The sequence below is a fragment of the Pectinophora gossypiella genome, chromosome 10, assembly GCF_024362695.1.
Source record: "Pectinophora gossypiella chromosome 10, ilPecGoss1.1, whole genome shotgun sequence".
NCBI classification, from domain to species: domain Eukaryota; kingdom Metazoa; phylum Arthropoda; class Insecta; order Lepidoptera; family Gelechiidae; genus Pectinophora; species Pectinophora gossypiella.
Window position 1 is genome coordinate 6,506,014 of NC_065413.1, and position 17,566 is coordinate 6,523,579.

The window sequence follows — 17,566 nt, forward strand, 5'->3', positions numbered from 1 at the left end:
ATCAACTTTTATAACTACATTGAAAAAAATTAAGGCAACCAAAATCATAATGAAGATGCTTAGGTACTATGATGTTTATAACCTATCTATACCCATAGACAGTTCATCATTATGAACGTTAAGAATCTACCTACACATCATATGACACAAAAAATACTTATTTAAACATGTCTTTTGACAACATCTCTCTGTAATAGTGATCGAGTGTAAATATCAGTGATGTTCCCAAACGGCATGTTCCCGTTGTAAAAACTCTTTAATAGTAAGGATACTGACTGTTTTTTTTTTTTCAAATTGTTCTCTCTTGTACTCTGGACTTATCTGCCTACATGTTAGGTGAGAAAGCTCTTTTTACATAAGCACTAGTAAATAAATGTTTTTACTGAATTCCGCTATTTTCCCAGCCCGATCCCATATCCGGCACTGCCACGCCCACGACTGCGGTTTATGTTCCCAACACGAAAACTGGGAACGAGATTATCTTTATGAAGGGCCCTGTAGATTATTTACTAGTGTAACGCGGAAAATTATTCCTTAAGATCGTGACGGACGACTATACGCCGTCGACCAAAGGCAACAATACCTCTAGTTATTATTCAAACCAAAGTATATTTACAGATTAAAGAGCAGATATAAACTGAACAAAAAAACATTTTTGGGGACTTCATAACCAACAAATTTCACGGATTTTCGAACATTTTTGACCTAACCTGTATTGCGCTGGTTTTCCCTTCGCGGGTTGGAAGGTCAGACAGGCAATCGCTTCTGTAAAAACCCGGACCTTTCAAAACTCCAGGTTAGGTAAGCGGACCCTGTGAAAAACCGGATAATGCTAGGGAGATGATGACGCAGTAACCAACGAACTTCATGGTATCAAAACTGATATGTTTCATGTTATTTTTAGATGTGGATTTGCGGAAGAATTTGTAGAAAATACCTTCTTCTTTGCGAGTCGATGGCGATCGAAACTAAAAAAGAAAAAGAAGAAAATACCTAATATTGGGCCATATAATTCACGCGGAAAACCAGATATTTAAAATATTATGATATAGGTTTAGATTCCAATTAAATTCTAATTCGTCCCAGTGGATTTCCCTTATCCTATCATTATCATACGTTCGTAATTTGCAGAATGTCCATTGTTTCAAACTCTCATTAAGTATATTTAAAATGTATTATTATGTGCAAATAAAAGCATGTAGGTACCTATCAAAAATGAAATAGATAAACTAAAACGTATTTCTTTAAGATTCTGCTATCACGCAAATATTGAGACTTTTGTGACATTTATCACAAACTCACTCAACTCATTTGAGTTCTACTGCTAATGTTTCAAAATAATATCTATATAGGTATATTGTACACTTTATGTTAAATATAAAAAAAACTAAGATAAGTTTAGACACCTAATTCAAAAATTAAAGGCTTGATCCTGACTCGAGCCTTGATCGTTATTAATAATAAATTACTTACGAATAATTATTATTTGATCATAAATCAAGATTCAGCGTTTTTAATAAGGGTTTTTTACAAAGAACAATTGTTTAAGTTACGCTAGTCAACGTAGTAGAAAGAAAAGTTCGGTGTCTCCGCATAATCTGTCAAAACTTTCCCCATCTTTTAATTTGGATATAATTAATGAAAGATTAAGGATTAGAATACATTACAACGCCTGGATTTCTTAGTCTAAGTAACTTTGTCGGTTTTTCTTTTCCCCGCAATTCTTGATACATGGTTATGATGAATAATTATGTTATTAGTGTTGTTAGATTACAGGTGTGAATTTGGGTGAACAGCCTGCAATGTCCTAACCAAACCATGGCTCACAAAGAATTTTTTATGATATGTCCCCCACCAGGACTCGAACCCGGCAACTCCGGATCGAGAGCCCAACGCTCATTTACTGGACCAGGGAGGCCGTTAGTGTACTAGTATAGGTATGAACATACGTGTCAGTGGCACTCAAGGCCGACAAACTGGCACAATATCCGGCTCCGGTGACGGCCAGCTGTGTGTCGATTACACTGGACGCGTGCCACCCGAAATTACATCGATTGCTTCCCTAACTCTACACTAGATGTGTACCTACTGATAAACTCTAGTGTAGTGCTAAAAATGCAAGAGCTAAATAAAGCTTATATTGTTAGCTTAGCTTGTTGACTGTCAAATCATATCTCTAAGACGACTGTCACACGGCGTTTATTCGATGTTTAGGTTGATGCCTGTTCTGAGCCTATGACATACCCCGGACACTTCATACAAAAAACCCCTTTTTACACAGACACTACATATTGACGTTATCGTACACGCGCATCTCTGTAAGTGTGACGTCTGACGCCTACGATACGATTGAAGACCAAAGTAAGACCGAGGCGGGAGAGGGGTGAGGTAAACCTAGCTGAGCCGCTGGTGGAGAGCGGAGAGTTGCCGTTCTATACGTAGTACTTATTCCTTATTCTATGCCTATGATCCTTTTCTGACTTTTATTTCTTTGTATTGAAAATAACATTTTACGTGTTATACTAAAGTTATAATAAATAAATAGTAACATATTATAAAACTGGCACGCTCTATAATTATGTATCATGAAGAAATCACTCACAAAGTCAGAAGAACATCCTCACTCAGATTTATAACGTCTCGAGTATTAAAAGCGAAGATTATTACGTGTAAAAATGGAATTGAATTTCAGCGAGTTAACACCGATCATGAACCGGCTATACATCACGTCGCACCTGTCTTCCCTGCTAACGTTCTATCTTCACTCGGTGAATACAAAATGGTGTTGAAAGACTTGAAATCCTGAAGAGAAAAGTTCTAAAAAAACTGACACGAAAGAGATTCGAGCTCACAGCTCTGTTCAAATCTGAATTTGTATTGTCTTTTTGAAGTATATGTTTATACACAAATACAAAAAAGAATCCTAATTTCAAAAGAAAAAAAAAATCACCAAATGTAGTAGCTAGTTACTTCAGTAACATGTAAAAATTTGATTCCCTTTAGAACAGATTTACAAAGCGACTTATCTGCATAGCGAATTTTATGAATAGACTTTTTACGAAACGTCAAAACGAAAGTTTTCTTTGGAGTTTGTATGGAAATACTGTCCTGTGAAGTCATCAATAAAAGCGGTCAAACGTCGTACTCATTGTTACTTAATTCATAAATAAAATTCGAAAATAAGTCGAAAAGTAAAATGAGATTGATTTTTGATCATCGTAAAATGGCTTTTATTTCTAGATTAGCATTTTATAATTTATCTTTGACCCAGTCAAATACCCAATTAAATCACACAATTTACTGGTTATCATCCTCCTACTGCCCTTATCCCACACTAGGTGGTGTCGGCACAACATTTATTGCTCTACCATTCAATACTGTCACTCGTCATCTCAGTATTCACACTTTTCACACACATATCACACACACTCACTCATTCACTCATTTTGTTTACTAGTCTGTAAGTATATTTATATTGATCAATGACAATTAAAATTCATCTTTCTATCGTTTAATTAGGCGGATTTATTATGAAATAATAAAATATAAACTGCACTAGAAACATCCAACAATCAAAATAAAATCTCGATTTCTCAATCTCCTTTACAAAATCTTCCATATTATTATTCTTATTTTCTGTAAGAAATAAATAAGAACTTAAAAAAATAAGTTCCTAAGTAGGTAAGTACTTACGGAAAGTATTTTTGCGATAGAGAAATAGGCGTGATATTACGGCATGTAACATGTGAGTAAATAATTTAAAAAAAAAACCTACAGCAAATAGAAAGACGGTTGAACTGCATGTTCCACCCGTTGTCATAGGTAAAGTAACCAGTCCACAATAGAGCATTTGCTGGGTTGGCAGGTAACGAAAGTTGCTGGTTGCGCGTACTTTAGAATTAGATTCGACATTTATTCAACCAAATATTGTTTCAAATATTACTTTTTTATATCAAACTTTAATAAAAGATAAAAGAGAAGATATCAAACCTGACGTTTAGTAAGTCACTGTACAGGCTACCAGCTGATAAGAGTTACGTCTTACGTGACTCTCAGTTTATTTTCATGGTAACAATAAACATAACTACAGACCAAGCAGAAGTGGTCACTCGCGTGAAATTACGTTGCTGCGCGTCAGCTAGGGTTCTTTTTATTTTCACATGCAGTGGACTTTAGGACTACGACTTTTAATTTTAGGTAATTGTTGCACATACCTACCTGCCATAGACATCAAAAGATAAGCGTCTTTTTTATTGAAGCTCTCACATTTTCCACTCAATATAGAGCTTTTTTGAACGGGCTTCCCGTTTGCTGTATTCGGACTGAAAAAGAAAGATAAATTTATAAATTATCAGACGCGACATCATCGCATTAGAACTGAACTCCGTAACCTCATAAATAGTTTTGTTAATTAATAACCAAAATTATGATTCGCATAATAAGGGCTCCTTTTGCGATTTCGTAACGGACCTAATGCTACACAAATAATAAGGGTAGGGAGGAAAATAAAGAACTTAATATTATAACCTATAGAAATAATGTTCCTATGTCTCGCTACTGGGCACAGGTTTCCTCGGTGCGGGCGTTGCGCAGGGCATTGGGCACGGAGTCACTAGCAATCAAACGCGTATGACAAATCCTCCACTTGCTCTCCTACTCAAGTAATTGAACACGCCAAGAAGGAAGAAATCTTTACTATTAAGACTAACAAATATCAGCCCTCGCGACACGACAACCGATCGACCAATAGCCGTTCAACTTCTAAGTAGATAGAATTCGCTGCGTTTATCGGCCCTGGATATAATTCGATTTTGCGACGCCACCAAGTACTAGCTACTTCCTCTTTTGCTCCAAAGTAATTTTCTTGGTGCTGTCAAATAGATTTTTATGAACTATACCTATCTTGGCGTCCTTCTAACAACTTATAAAACTGCCTAGTTTTATGATAGAAGCAGGATTGTTATATAGAAAATAATAAAATAGCATTTATTAAAGAAAGTCATTTTGAAGTTGCTTACATTTTTTCCAGACATACAAATAGTTTTAACTACTATTCTGATAAAAAGCCACATGGTTGCGAGCATTGAACGCTTAGATAAGCCCCTTTTCCCTGAAACAATCCGGGACTGTTAGCAACAGAATATACAAGGTGGTTCAAAGATTAAGGTGCAAAACGAAAATCTAAAATATATAATGGAATTCCAGATCAAAAACATAAAGAAACATTTGTCATTATCAAAGTTAATTAAATTTACGACAAGAAAAATGTCCAACATTTTTTTCTGAAGTTTTCCTGTTTTTAACGTAATTGTATTTAATATATTACAAAAAAGTCGTCAAATAACCCAGTCCGTGTCAAACTTGGCCCAAAAGTGCACATGACACTAGCAGCGTTACCGCGCTGGATTGCCACGGAAAACCTCTGAGCCAAGTAAGACCCGGAGCGGGGGTCAAAGCCTTGCTCTCTTTAATATATTAAATGTATTTATCATTTCGGCCGGCACACGTTTTTATTCTTGATGTCATCTTCGTTTATCTTTTTGACCTCGAATTCCATTTTGTATTAGACAGATAGATTAGCTACCAAGAAAGTCAACAATACCAAAATACCGAGTCGAGTAGAGGAAGAGTTGAGTTAACATCTTAGAGTAGGTAAGGGTGTAGCTTATCTACGAATTTTTCCGTTTCGGACCACAGGCTTTGAGCCATATACCTGAATATGGCTCAAAACACTAAACATAGGTGTTTAAAAACAGTCAAGTATTAATTTAATTTTGAAGACATTCGTTTCGACCAAATACCATCACGCGTTATCGTAGCACCTATTGTAACACAATAAGTCTTTATTAAGCCAAAGTCAGAAAGTATTCGATTTTGGCTTAATATCTAGACTTAAACGAAACTTAATAAGTGCAGTCATGAGCAATATAATGTACCCACTTTAGGACTCTGTCGCACTAACATATTTGACATTTAGTGAGACTTACAGTTCAATTTGTCAAAAAAGTTAATGTAACATGGTACCAAAGTCTATACATATTAATGCTCATGATGGTACGTAGAAAAGTTTGTCAACTGGGTTGGCGGTAAGTTCAGACATGATATCTATAATACTAATGGTATAAATCAACACAGTGCAACGTCTATAGACCATATGATGGTTGAGAAGACCTGTGCCGAGTAGCGGGAAAAATATAGGCGAAATCGAGCGACAAAAACCGCCGTTGACCTATTTTCACAATTTCACAAGCTAGTAATAAAATAACTTTTATTAAACCACTAGCCACAAACCACATTATTTATAACTGTACCTAAATTTATACTCAATAAAAATCTTTATCTTTAGAACTAGTTTTCCGCCCGCGACTTCGTCCGCGTAGACGTTCGTTCTTGAAAACTATAATGTACCCTATGTCCTTCCCTAGCACTCAAACTATCTCCATACTCGGTTTAAAGTCAGAATTATTATATAGCATGTAAGGATTTCCTGTGGTTTAGAAGGTAATTTATTAAGGCAATGTTATTTTTTTTTAACTTTTTTCATGCCAATATTGTTGGCAATTACCTAATTGACGTTATCAAATGTTAACCTATATCGTTTTTTTCGTAAAACGTAATAAGTATAGTTTGGACCGAAAAACAGGTTTCCTAATTTTGTAGTATGAAACGGACCAAAACGAACTGAGGTTGAAAAAAAGTGAAAAAATGAAGTTGGTTCCTACATCGACTAGTTTCCAGCCAGTGCGCGACGTTGGCCTGTTGTCACAATTTCGGAAGAGGAATAAATGACTAGCGACACCAACGGCACACTGACCACAGACGACGTGTACTTCCGGTTTAACCTGTGGCTTTTCCAAAAAAATCTTTCATATTAATTAATTTAGCCATACCTAACGGTCAAACCATTCTTATGGAAAATGAATAGAGAAGTGTATTATTATAAGCGTTCAAATTTATTTTTTTACGCGGTGGTATTATTTTTGTGATAACTTCAAAAACGTAATTTAAATTATTAAATTGCTCGTCATTACAGATGACGCAATATCTAGTTGCTGCTACAAACTAGATTCTATGTCCCAGCGACGTATTACTAGCGCTCGATACAAAGTGGTCACATCGGAAATGATTCATAACAATTAAAAACCTTACAGCTAGATCGACAAAGATGATTCGCTTATCAATATACTTTATAATAAACGTATCTTTCTTTCTTTCTTTCTTCTTTCTTTCGATGTGTGCTATACTGTTACGTAAAACAGACATAAATTAAACATAATAAGTAGACATGGAAAACTTACAAATACTTTTCGTAGGTTTCTTTTATAGACTTCACCTTAATGTGAGATTCGTCGGGGTGAGTGTAGAAATGAGGCAATACCACAGGGTACTTCAAGTCATACAGTGATTTTGTAATGTATGCCTTCATGTCTTTTGGAGGTGGATAAACAGTTGCTACTCCTGTAAAAAATACGCTTAAATACACTTAAATACGGGTAATAATTTGGTGACTTATTTTACATTCGTCAAAATAATGGGCTCATGTAACGGCTACATACGTACTTAAGTAAATGATAGTCGGGACCGGGGCCGTTACATTATGATACATAGCTGTCGTATTATAGATGGTAACCCCCGTAACATGCTGCCCGAAACACGGTAAATAAGCGATTTCTATTGGATACGCGATAAATAAACATCTTATTGGCTTCGCACGCACGCGTTATTGAGATGCCGCGTTAACTTCAAATTATCTTAAAAATACATAACATAAGCTTTCGACCATACCCTAATTCAATACATCCATCGCAAGTAAGTACCCACACTTTATCGAGCTTTCTGTTAGACCAACGTAAGGTTCGGTTAAGGTCGACCATTGTGTTAGTGAAAACTGCACTTAAGGTAAATTAATAACTCATTGGTGCAAGTCCGGTACCAGGGTTCGAACTGGCGCTCCGCGTTTTAGAAGCAAGCCGGCGTACTACAGGACCACACTGACGTGTTTTCTCTTAAACATATGGTTAAAGAAATACCTACGAAGTTTATAAGCGGCGTTAGCACAGTGTGTTGCGATATGTAAAGACACCTTCTTTACATCCGCTAAAGGAGGGTAAATTCGTCCAAGGGCAAAATCTGCGTCACTCACTAGATCCTTGAGGGCCTAAAAATATTTTTATATGTATTGTAATTGTTCTAAGAACAGAAGAAGTATGAGGTTCTTTTAGTGTGAATTCTTACAACTTATGAAGCGCCTACCTCACCCCTTCTGGGTCCTACTTGTCGCTAAGGAGTAAGTCGAACTCAAACGATAAGCGACACGTGGTAAGAATGGGATTTTTGGATGGAGTCTCCGGCTCCAGTTGAGATGTACTACTACCTCAACTTGTTATCACCCTTTGGTTGACGCCGCGCCGCCATGTCGTTTGAAAAATCGCAGCTCGTGGATTAAAAGGACATAACAATTACTTTATTGCACACACAGGAAATACAAAACAAAAGAGAGTACTATAGTACTCTTACCTAAGGTGTCTTTTTTGCTACGTATCACTCACTTCCAGGCAACCTTTGAGTCATCATGATCTCCCTAGCTATCCCGTTTTCATAGGGCCCCCTTACCTAACCTGAAGATTTGACAGGTCCGGTTTTTTTACAGAAGCGACTAGGCAGTCAGACAGGCGTCTGACCTTCCAACCCGCAAAGGGAAAACCAGCCCTATACAGGTAGGTTTCCTGGAATGTAGGTTTCCTCACGATATTTTCCTTCACCGCTGAGCACAATTTATCCAAACATGAATTCGTAAACAAATTCGACAATCATTAGTTTAGGCCTGTGCTGGATTCGAAACTGCGACCTCAAAGTGAGAGGCAAGCGTTCTACCAACTGGGCTACCACGGCTCTTATCCAGGCAACCTTTGAGTATAGGAGATAATTGGTGTTCTTTTTTTTATGTATTGATTTCCGTGTAGTTTCTATACTGAATGTAATGTACCTGTCTGTCTGTGTCTGTGGTGTCCGGGAGTAATAAATGTGTCTTACTTTCTTTCTTTGTTTATAATTAATATTATTATGATTATAGCATTATTTATTATCTACGTACCTTCGCTGCCTCTAAAAACATTTCCTCCGGTATAGAATGGGCATTAACTGTTAGAGTACCTAAAGCTATTCCGGGAAATATATAGGAATTGTTTCCTTGTCCCGTAATGTATGTTTTTCCACCATAATTGACTGGTGGAAACGGGGATCCCGATGCAAATACGCAACGGCCCTGGAAATGTTTAGAAAATGTTCAGCAAGTCCATATTGATATATAATAACCGTAGATAAAGCGAGACATACAAATACCTATACGTCGAAAAATTGACGCCAACTTAGCGGTGTATAATTTAGTAAAAATGTCAAAAATAAGTAGGTACGTCGTCGTAATATATTATGGTCTATTAGCGCGTGGTTCTTTGTAAGGCGGTCGGGTTATACAAATCCACTCAATCGGCGTCCATGTTCAATATTCGGTACTCAATTGTATATCAATCAGACGGCACCTGGCGGAACGCCGAAATGCAAACTTTTAAAATGACACAGAATTGATACTATGTATCTAATTAGTAGATTGTACTTCGTGCAGAAAGGCCACCCCGTACCGAATTCGACCCCGGGACTCCAGATCGTGAGCCCAATGCGCAACCACTGGTGCACGGGTGCAGTCTTGTCATCGTCCGTACATTAGCGGTAAGTACCGGTTCTTGTAACAAATATAACAATAAATACGTCATATCTACCTCGGTTCCATCATAAGCTTGTTGCGCTGTGCATTCGGCCCGAGACGTCGGATTGCTAAGAGCGAAAATAATCGGCCTCTCGCAGTAGCTCGCGACCATCTTCAAAATAGCCGGTGTAAATGCACCACCCTTTGCAGAGCACCCTGAAATTATAAGGGACCGGGTCGATCTTCGAACACCGGTGGTCGACGTCATTTACCGTGAACGCAAAAAAAATTCTAGAATCTAACTTTACTACAACTAACTTTCGTAAGCTGGCGACATACATAAGTAACTGGATATAAAAGACAAAACATTCTAGGATATTTTTGCGTTCACGGTAACGATACAGACTTCCGGTATTCGAAGAACAACCCGACCGCGATAAACTGTAAATTTCGATTATGTATCCTCTACAACGACTTGCAGGGGCCCTAGCACTCTCTGCGTTTAGCTGGTTAATCACAGCAGACCTCACCGATGACCAATGAAGATTGGTCTAAGGTAGTTCACGTTTACCTAGTAACCTTTTCACGCTCTATGAGTGACTAACTATCTATGAGAAGTTCAAATAACACACTCGATTTGATTCACCTATAAACTTTTGTTGGATGAAGCGTATATCACGGGCGTAACGAACGAGTGTATGACGTAGAATGATTAGAAGAGTAAAATGACAGCAGGACAGTGAAAAGTACAATCGCGTAGTGCGATAGCGACGATAGAGGCGATATCTCTTTCGCACTAAAAGTATACAAGTTAGTAAGAAAGAGATGAGAGATATGTCACTGTAATCTGAGTAGGTATATAAGTGTTAACAAACTTACCAATAAGAATGGTTGGTTTTACAGTGGCCACTACTTTTTCAAAGTCCTTTTCAGGTGGCAAGTCCGCGGCAAACGCTTTAGCATGGTCAGGTATAGGTTCAGACCGAGATTTAGACAAAAGTCCATCGATATCAAACATAAGTATACGTTTTCTAGCATCTGCCTCGGATAGACCATTATCTTTCATAGCTAGTACCGATAAATTTGCAATACCAGTAGCTGCCTGTTAACAAAAAACTCAATCTCTGTCTGGTCTTGGGTTTGGTCGAAAACTACCCTGAAGGAGCTAGAGCGCCGACGAAGGGACAATCAGAAAAGACAGACCTAGTACCTAGCGTACCTACTTAAATTTATAATAATAATTAATATGTTTAGTTAAATATTTATGCAATAATTTAATTCCAGTTATTTCAAACACATGTTCCTGAATAAATGACTAAGGCATTTTTCTTATATTATTTTGATTTGGGAGATAGGGTTAGTAAAAGGTTTTTCATATTCATATTAGGACTTGGTATCAACAGTGGCTGCATGTTGCCTACGGTTACTTGTGACTCTGCCAACCCAATTATGGTATCATTAGACGGAACGACATGTTCAGTAGAATTTGTTATTTGTTTCAAAATGGACAACATTTTACAATAGCTCCAATGCGTGATACGAATTAGATTTGTTAAAGTACATAAGCCAGTGTTGTGACGTTCATTAGCATAGGCAGTGATGTCTCAGTCGAGATTAGGCTGATCGATTCTGTTCTACGACCTCCGTGCCCCAGTGGCTGAGCGTTGAGCTCACGATCCGGAGGTCCCGGGTTCGAATCCCGGTGGGGACATATCACAAAAATCACTTTGTGTTCCCTAGTTTGGTTAGGACATTACAGGCTGATCACCTGATTGTCCAAAAAGTAAGATGATCCGTGCTTCGGAAGGCGCGATAAGCCGTTGATCCCGGTTACTACTTACAGAAGTAAGAAAGTAGTCGTTACATGAGCCATGTCAGGGGCCTTTGGCGGCTCAATAATAACCCTGACACCAGGGTTGATGAGGTTGGTAATTCACCTCACAACCCACACGATAGATGAAGATTCTGTTCTGTCTAACAGTATGTATATGTACTTAGTTAAAGAAATACTTACGGATCCGGCACCGAGGAACAGAAATGTCTGTTCGGAAATTTTCTTTTTGGTTACTTTTTCTGCTGCCAACAGTCCAGCGACAGCAACGCCGGCTGTGCCTTGTATGTCGTCATTGAACGTACAATATCTATCACGATACCTATGTAGCAAAGGCGTTGCGTTAGGCAAAGCGAAATCTTCGAACTGAAAAGAAACCAGATTATCTTACTAGATTAGTAACATTATTTAAAATAAATGTGATGAGGGTACTTAGCTCATCTTGCGACGCATGTACCTCTGCTACCCCAATAGGCTAGGTACCAACTAGCCAAATCACTTACTTTTTACTAAACGTCAAAACACGAAATTACTATGGAATTTGTATGAAATTTGTTTTCATAAACGTCATAGAAAAACGTGATAAAATATCGGATGTACTACGTTTTTCTTGATTAAAATGTTTTTCGTTAGTTTTAGGTCTGTCTTTATTTAGTAATTGAATTTCTTGAACCTAGTACACGACCCAATTGGGATATAGTCTGGAGCTTATGTTATGTTAAAATAAACTACTTGCACAATACCGTGCGGTAAGATAGATACTTGTTTCGGTATAGATAAAAAAGTACTCAGCGTTTCCTCCTTTAAATGCAATGCATTCAGACGCAACATATAGATATCTACCTATACTTCTTAATATTCGAGCTAAACCCAGACCTAAAAAGCGAATACCTAGAAAGCGTTAGAGAGATAACTTAGACACTATCGACAAAGAGTGGAGAGAGATTGCTCAGGACAGAAAGGAATAGAAAAGCAGGAGGAAGGCCTTTTCCCAGCAGTGGAGCACAACAAGTTCGAAAAAAAGCTAAGGTAAAGATATGCACTGATTCATAGATATATCCACCGCGATACGACGACATTTTGTACAAACTTCTGCTTCTGTGAGCATTAGGTAAACTCTAATTCCCCCTTTTCTTAGTAGTCTTACCAGTAGAACTAATTCCCCCTTTTCTTAGTAGTCTTACCAGTAGAACTACTAGGAATTTCCTTCCTAATAGAATTACTGAATACTAAAAATTCGCTGGTGTTATTTTATTTCCATTAGTTTTACTAAAACATAGACCTTATAATTGGTAGACAGTGAGTAGCTTCATTAAATCTAACAGATTTTTTCCAAATGACAAAGAAACATTCACGTTCAGAGGTTGAGGACGTGTCTTACCTGTAAAAGTGTATTCGATCCGTATCTCCATACACAAGCATCCATGAATTCATCGATAAATTCATAATATTCCTTTCCCCTAGCTCTTTTCCGTCTAATCCCAATGTATAGCGGATCTTCAAGCAACTCCTGAAAACGTATATTTATGACAGTGCGAAAACATAAAGTAAATAAACTTAAAACTGTTATCTGTATTGGGCTTGGCAAATGCACAAGTGATCAGAAAACTCAGTTACTTTTGACATAGACTAAAGAGTAATACAATACTACGTAACTCTCTGCCCCGTACCAATTACTTAGATTTATTATCATCTTACTTTTGGACAATCAGGTAATCAACTGTAATGTCCTTATCAAATTAGGGATCACAAAGTGATTTGTCCCCACCAGGATTCGAACCCGGGACCCGGGTCCGGGAAGTCACGCTTTCTCCGAATAGAGCTATCACTGATTCGGTTTGGATTTATATAGATACATTTATATACATAGTTATTTACTTACCTCGTTGTTAGTCCCCACGTCCAGCATTACGGGAAGGCACTGGTGGGGTTTGATACCCGCAAGCGCCGTATAGAGGGACAGCTTACCTATAGGGATACCCATACCGTACGCCCCGAGGTCTCCTAAACCCAATATTCTCTCTCCGTCCGTGAAACATATTGCTCTTACGTCTGCTATCGGCCTTTTAATGAAAAAGAGAAACACAGATTTACAACAAGTTACACTTTCCTATTGAAATTATATTTTTTATCTCAGTTATAATTTGACTATGAAAGCTTTGTATCCACTAGTCTTACTTTAGTCTTCAATCATAATGTCGTCAGACATCACACACACAGATGCGCGTGTACGATAACTTCAATGTGTAGTGTCAGTGTAAAACAAAGTTTTTGTATGAAGTGTCCGGGGTCTGTTAAGGTAGTCACTCTAACCTTTTCAAATAAAATTCTGATAATAATCTTTCGGAAAGACATTACACATACATAAACTCACGCCCGTAATCCCTAATGGAGAGGGCAGTCACAAGTTCTTAGTCAAAAAGATCTTGCAGCCAGTGTTGATACGAAGTCCTAATATGGATTAATGAATCTTATGGACATTACTTAAGCACTATGTAACCTACAATAAGGATCTGTTCGAATTAAAATGTATGTAAAAATGTAAAAGGCGAATAGTAAGCTTACCAGTTTTTAAGTATTCGTTTCACATGACCTTTATCGTAAATGGTTATATACAGTCCCCTGGGTCTTCTATAAACTAAGCCGAACCTCTCACAAGCCAGACCAACTGTAGGAGTGTAGACTATAGGTAGGAATTTCTCAATATTCTGGTCTAGAAGACAAAAGAATAGTCTTTCATTTCTGTCCTGCAAAAAATGTAGCGTGTTACTTGAAATAGCGTGATAGGGTCCGAAAAATTTGAGTTTCCAGAGGTTTTCACGACAAGGTCTTTTTCTTATTGTGTGGGTTGTGTTGTGGAGTGGAATACCAACCTCATCAACCCTGGTGTCAGGGTTATTACTGACCCGCCAAAGGTCCCTGACATGGCTCATGTAACGACTACATACTTACATCAGTAAGTAGTAACCGGGACCAACGGCTTAACGTGCCTTCCAAAGCACGGATTATCTTACTTTCGGACAATCAGATGATCAGCCTGTAATGTCCTAATCAAACTAGGGATCACAAAGATAATATGTCCCCACCGGGATACGAACCCGGGGCCTCCGGATCATGAGCTCAACGCTCAACCACTAGACCACGGAGGACGTTACGACAAGATGATCTTCCAAAACGCAGATCTCAGTCTGTAGGTATCGCCGAAGTCGTAGGATGTCGCAGGTTATCGCGAGGATTTCGCTTCAAAGTTACTTCTCAGTAGCTGACACTAATCGGGTTGCAGGCGTATGTCGGCCGCTTTTTATAGGCTTCATTTCCCACAAGTAGAATGTACCACATGTTGATAGAAAACGCATCGCAAACAACTTTTTCTACTGCTATGGCAGATACCTAACAAATAAGACACATGCCAGATAAAGAACATCCTCCGTTTTGCCCAAACCTATACCTTTATTTGACATTCATTGGCAAAAAAGTTTTTAAGTCTAAGTATTTCTATAAGCAATAAAGTACCTAATATTTACCATTAAGTCTGCTAAGTAAAGGTACTTATTTAGATCCTTATGATATCTGTCTATAGATAAGTTAACAAATTCTAATTGCTCTTCTTGAGACCTAAAACACGGGGCTATAAGTCCTTGTATCCCAAGATTTTGCCTTTCCTCTAAAGTATATGATAATCCCTGGAAAAACGGAACAAATAAAATGTGACAAATGTTATGTTGATACAAATAAAGTTAAAAACACTAAGAATAACAAAAGATAATTATTATTAATTCTGAAACAAAACTTGCTTAGGTACTTATTGTATATTTGCCTCAGATAACTAGGTACTTAGCCGGACAAAAGAGGCTCTCACCCGGTACAATATTTAAGACAACAGGCCACTGTATGTTAAATTGTATTATTATTAAACATCACCATCATCAGGCCATTAACGTCCCCACTGCTGGGGCACGGGCCTCCCCTATGGATGGATAGGGAGATTAGGGCCTTAAACCATCACGCGGGCTCAGTGCGGATTGATGATTATTAACGACTGCTAATGCAGCCGGGACCAACGGTTTAACGTGCCTTCCGAAGCACGGAGGAGCTCGAGATGAAAACTTTTTTTTTGTGGTCACCCATCCTATGAACGGCCTTTGCGAAAGTTGCTTTACTTCAACAATCGCAGACCGAGCGCGTTAACCGCTGCGCCACCAAGCTCCTCAAAGGTCAAAGGTTATTAAACATATTTTAAAGTATTTCAACGATTTAATTAAATAAGAAAAGAACTTTTAAAAGTGATTGAAATAAGTTACAATAAAGATTGAGCCCGTGCTCAATATTGTAAGAAATACTAGGTAGGTAGGTTCTTTAAGTAATGAGTAGTGCGTTTTTAACCAAACTTTATATTTAGTAGGTTCTTACCTTATTAATAGTTGGGTCCCTAATATAATCAATTCCTTTTGTTAAACTTGGACAAATAAAGTCATCTCCAGAAAGATTCCCTTTCCTCCGTATCTTTGTTTGTTCATACATGATTTTTTTCTTAAACAAAGTGGTTCTGGCGGCATTTGAATAACACCTGTAATTAATAAACAAACATAATTTTATCTGTGCAATAAAATTTGTGATTAGATTTAGGTAAAGTATCATTATAGACATTCGATAGTTTAATATTGAACTCAAAGAACTCTTTCAATGTCCTTAGGCCGATGAATTTAGTGGTGTGATGGAGCAGGCCTCCCAAATCTATAATCTGGTGGCCACCACAGCAAATTAGGTACATAATAAAATAACAAAGTAAATAGACTTACAGTAAAGATTTTGATATGACAGAAAACATTTCAAAATAAAAAATCCGTCAATCTTGAAATTGATGGGATGAAAAATAATCAGAGAATATAAAATGAACTGCCAAATTCTGGCACATAAATGACTTTTCAATGGTTTTCCGTAAGTAACAAAGAGAATAAGTTCGTGTAAAAAGAATAAACTTTATTTGTTTTTAGTTTGTGGGAATGTAAAGCGCGTCGCCGGAGGCCCGTGTTGCTCTATGGCAGAAGCCACAGTGGACAGCTTGGATAAATCAGTATTCTTAGTAATTCTTATGTAAGCAGAAGATGCATCGTGGATTTACGATAACTGGCATTAACATAGAATTTAGGTGTTGAGAGAGTCACCTAACCTCATATAGCACTAGGTGACAAGTGCTGCTGCTGTTGTCCACCACATCTTTACATCACACGATCACTACATGCGATTTCTCGCGAATACGCGCGCATTCGTACAGCTTCGTTTAAGTTGTGAACAATTTGACGCTTCGATACGCTTCGACTCTGCGCTAGTATAAAGCGAACCTACGTCCAACGTGGATTTTTTCGCTTACGCAGATATCATATAAAAAAAATGTGGCAATAACTTATTAGTCAGTTTGGCAAAATAGCTTTTATAATAGGTGTTAGTGACATCATAACGAAAACTTTGAGAGATGATTCAGAACATGATTCAGAGTTGATATCAAGTGGAATTTTCCGTCGCAAAAGTATGGAACTAAAAATATTAAAAAAAAAACAAGTTTTCAGAATTATGATCTGAATTATTATCTTTTTTAACAAATAAAAGAGAAGGTGCAGGTCGTGTCGTATCGGGAGGTGCAGGTCGTGTCGTATCGGGAGGTGCAGGTCGTGTCGTATCGCGAGGTGCAGGTCGTGTCGTATCGGGAGGTGCAGGTCGTGTCGTATCGGGAGGTGCAGGTCGTGTCGTATCGGGAGGTGAAGGTTTTGGCGGGAAGAAGTCCACCGACAAGAGCGCAGCTCTTAAATAGAGAGAGATCTGAATCATCTCTCAAAGATTTCGCTACAGTGTCACTAACATCCATACGTACTTGTATGGCTACCTGTACGTACTTGTTCGGGGTGTTAGTGTTATCGTAATGAATACTGAAGGCGATGATTCAGGGACAGATATCAAATGGAATTTTCCATCCCAAAAGTATAGAATTTAAAATAGCTTAAAAAATGAATTTTGCGACAAAAAATTCCACTTTA

At 37.8% G+C, this 17,566-nt stretch overlaps 1 protein-coding gene across 1 annotated transcript in view; it reads right to left on the reverse strand.

Moving 5' to 3' along the window:
- The window catches only part of LOC126370379 (uncharacterized), a 380,386-nt gene extending 364,331 nt beyond the window's left edge, over positions 1-16,055 (reverse strand). Inside the window, exons 1-12 of the mRNA XM_050015216.1 lie at positions 15,992-16,055; positions 15,059-15,082; positions 14,100-14,247; positions 13,417-13,597; positions 12,916-13,044; positions 11,718-11,900; positions 10,583-10,805; positions 9,777-9,919; positions 9,095-9,265; positions 8,035-8,158; positions 7,299-7,458; positions 4,215-4,322 (exon numbers count right to left, since the gene is read on the reverse strand). Coding sequence (XP_049871173.1) covers positions 4,215-4,322; positions 7,299-7,458; positions 8,035-8,158; positions 9,095-9,265; positions 9,777-9,919; positions 10,583-10,805; positions 11,718-11,900; positions 12,916-13,044; positions 13,417-13,597; positions 14,100-14,247; positions 15,059-15,082; positions 15,992-16,055 — 1,658 coding nt within the window. The remainder of the gene's footprint in view (positions 1-4,214; positions 4,323-7,298; positions 7,459-8,034; positions 8,159-9,094; positions 9,266-9,776; positions 9,920-10,582; positions 10,806-11,717; positions 11,901-12,915; positions 13,045-13,416; positions 13,598-14,099; positions 14,248-15,058; positions 15,083-15,991) is intronic.
- Positions 16,056-17,566: the final 1,511 nt, after the last annotated feature.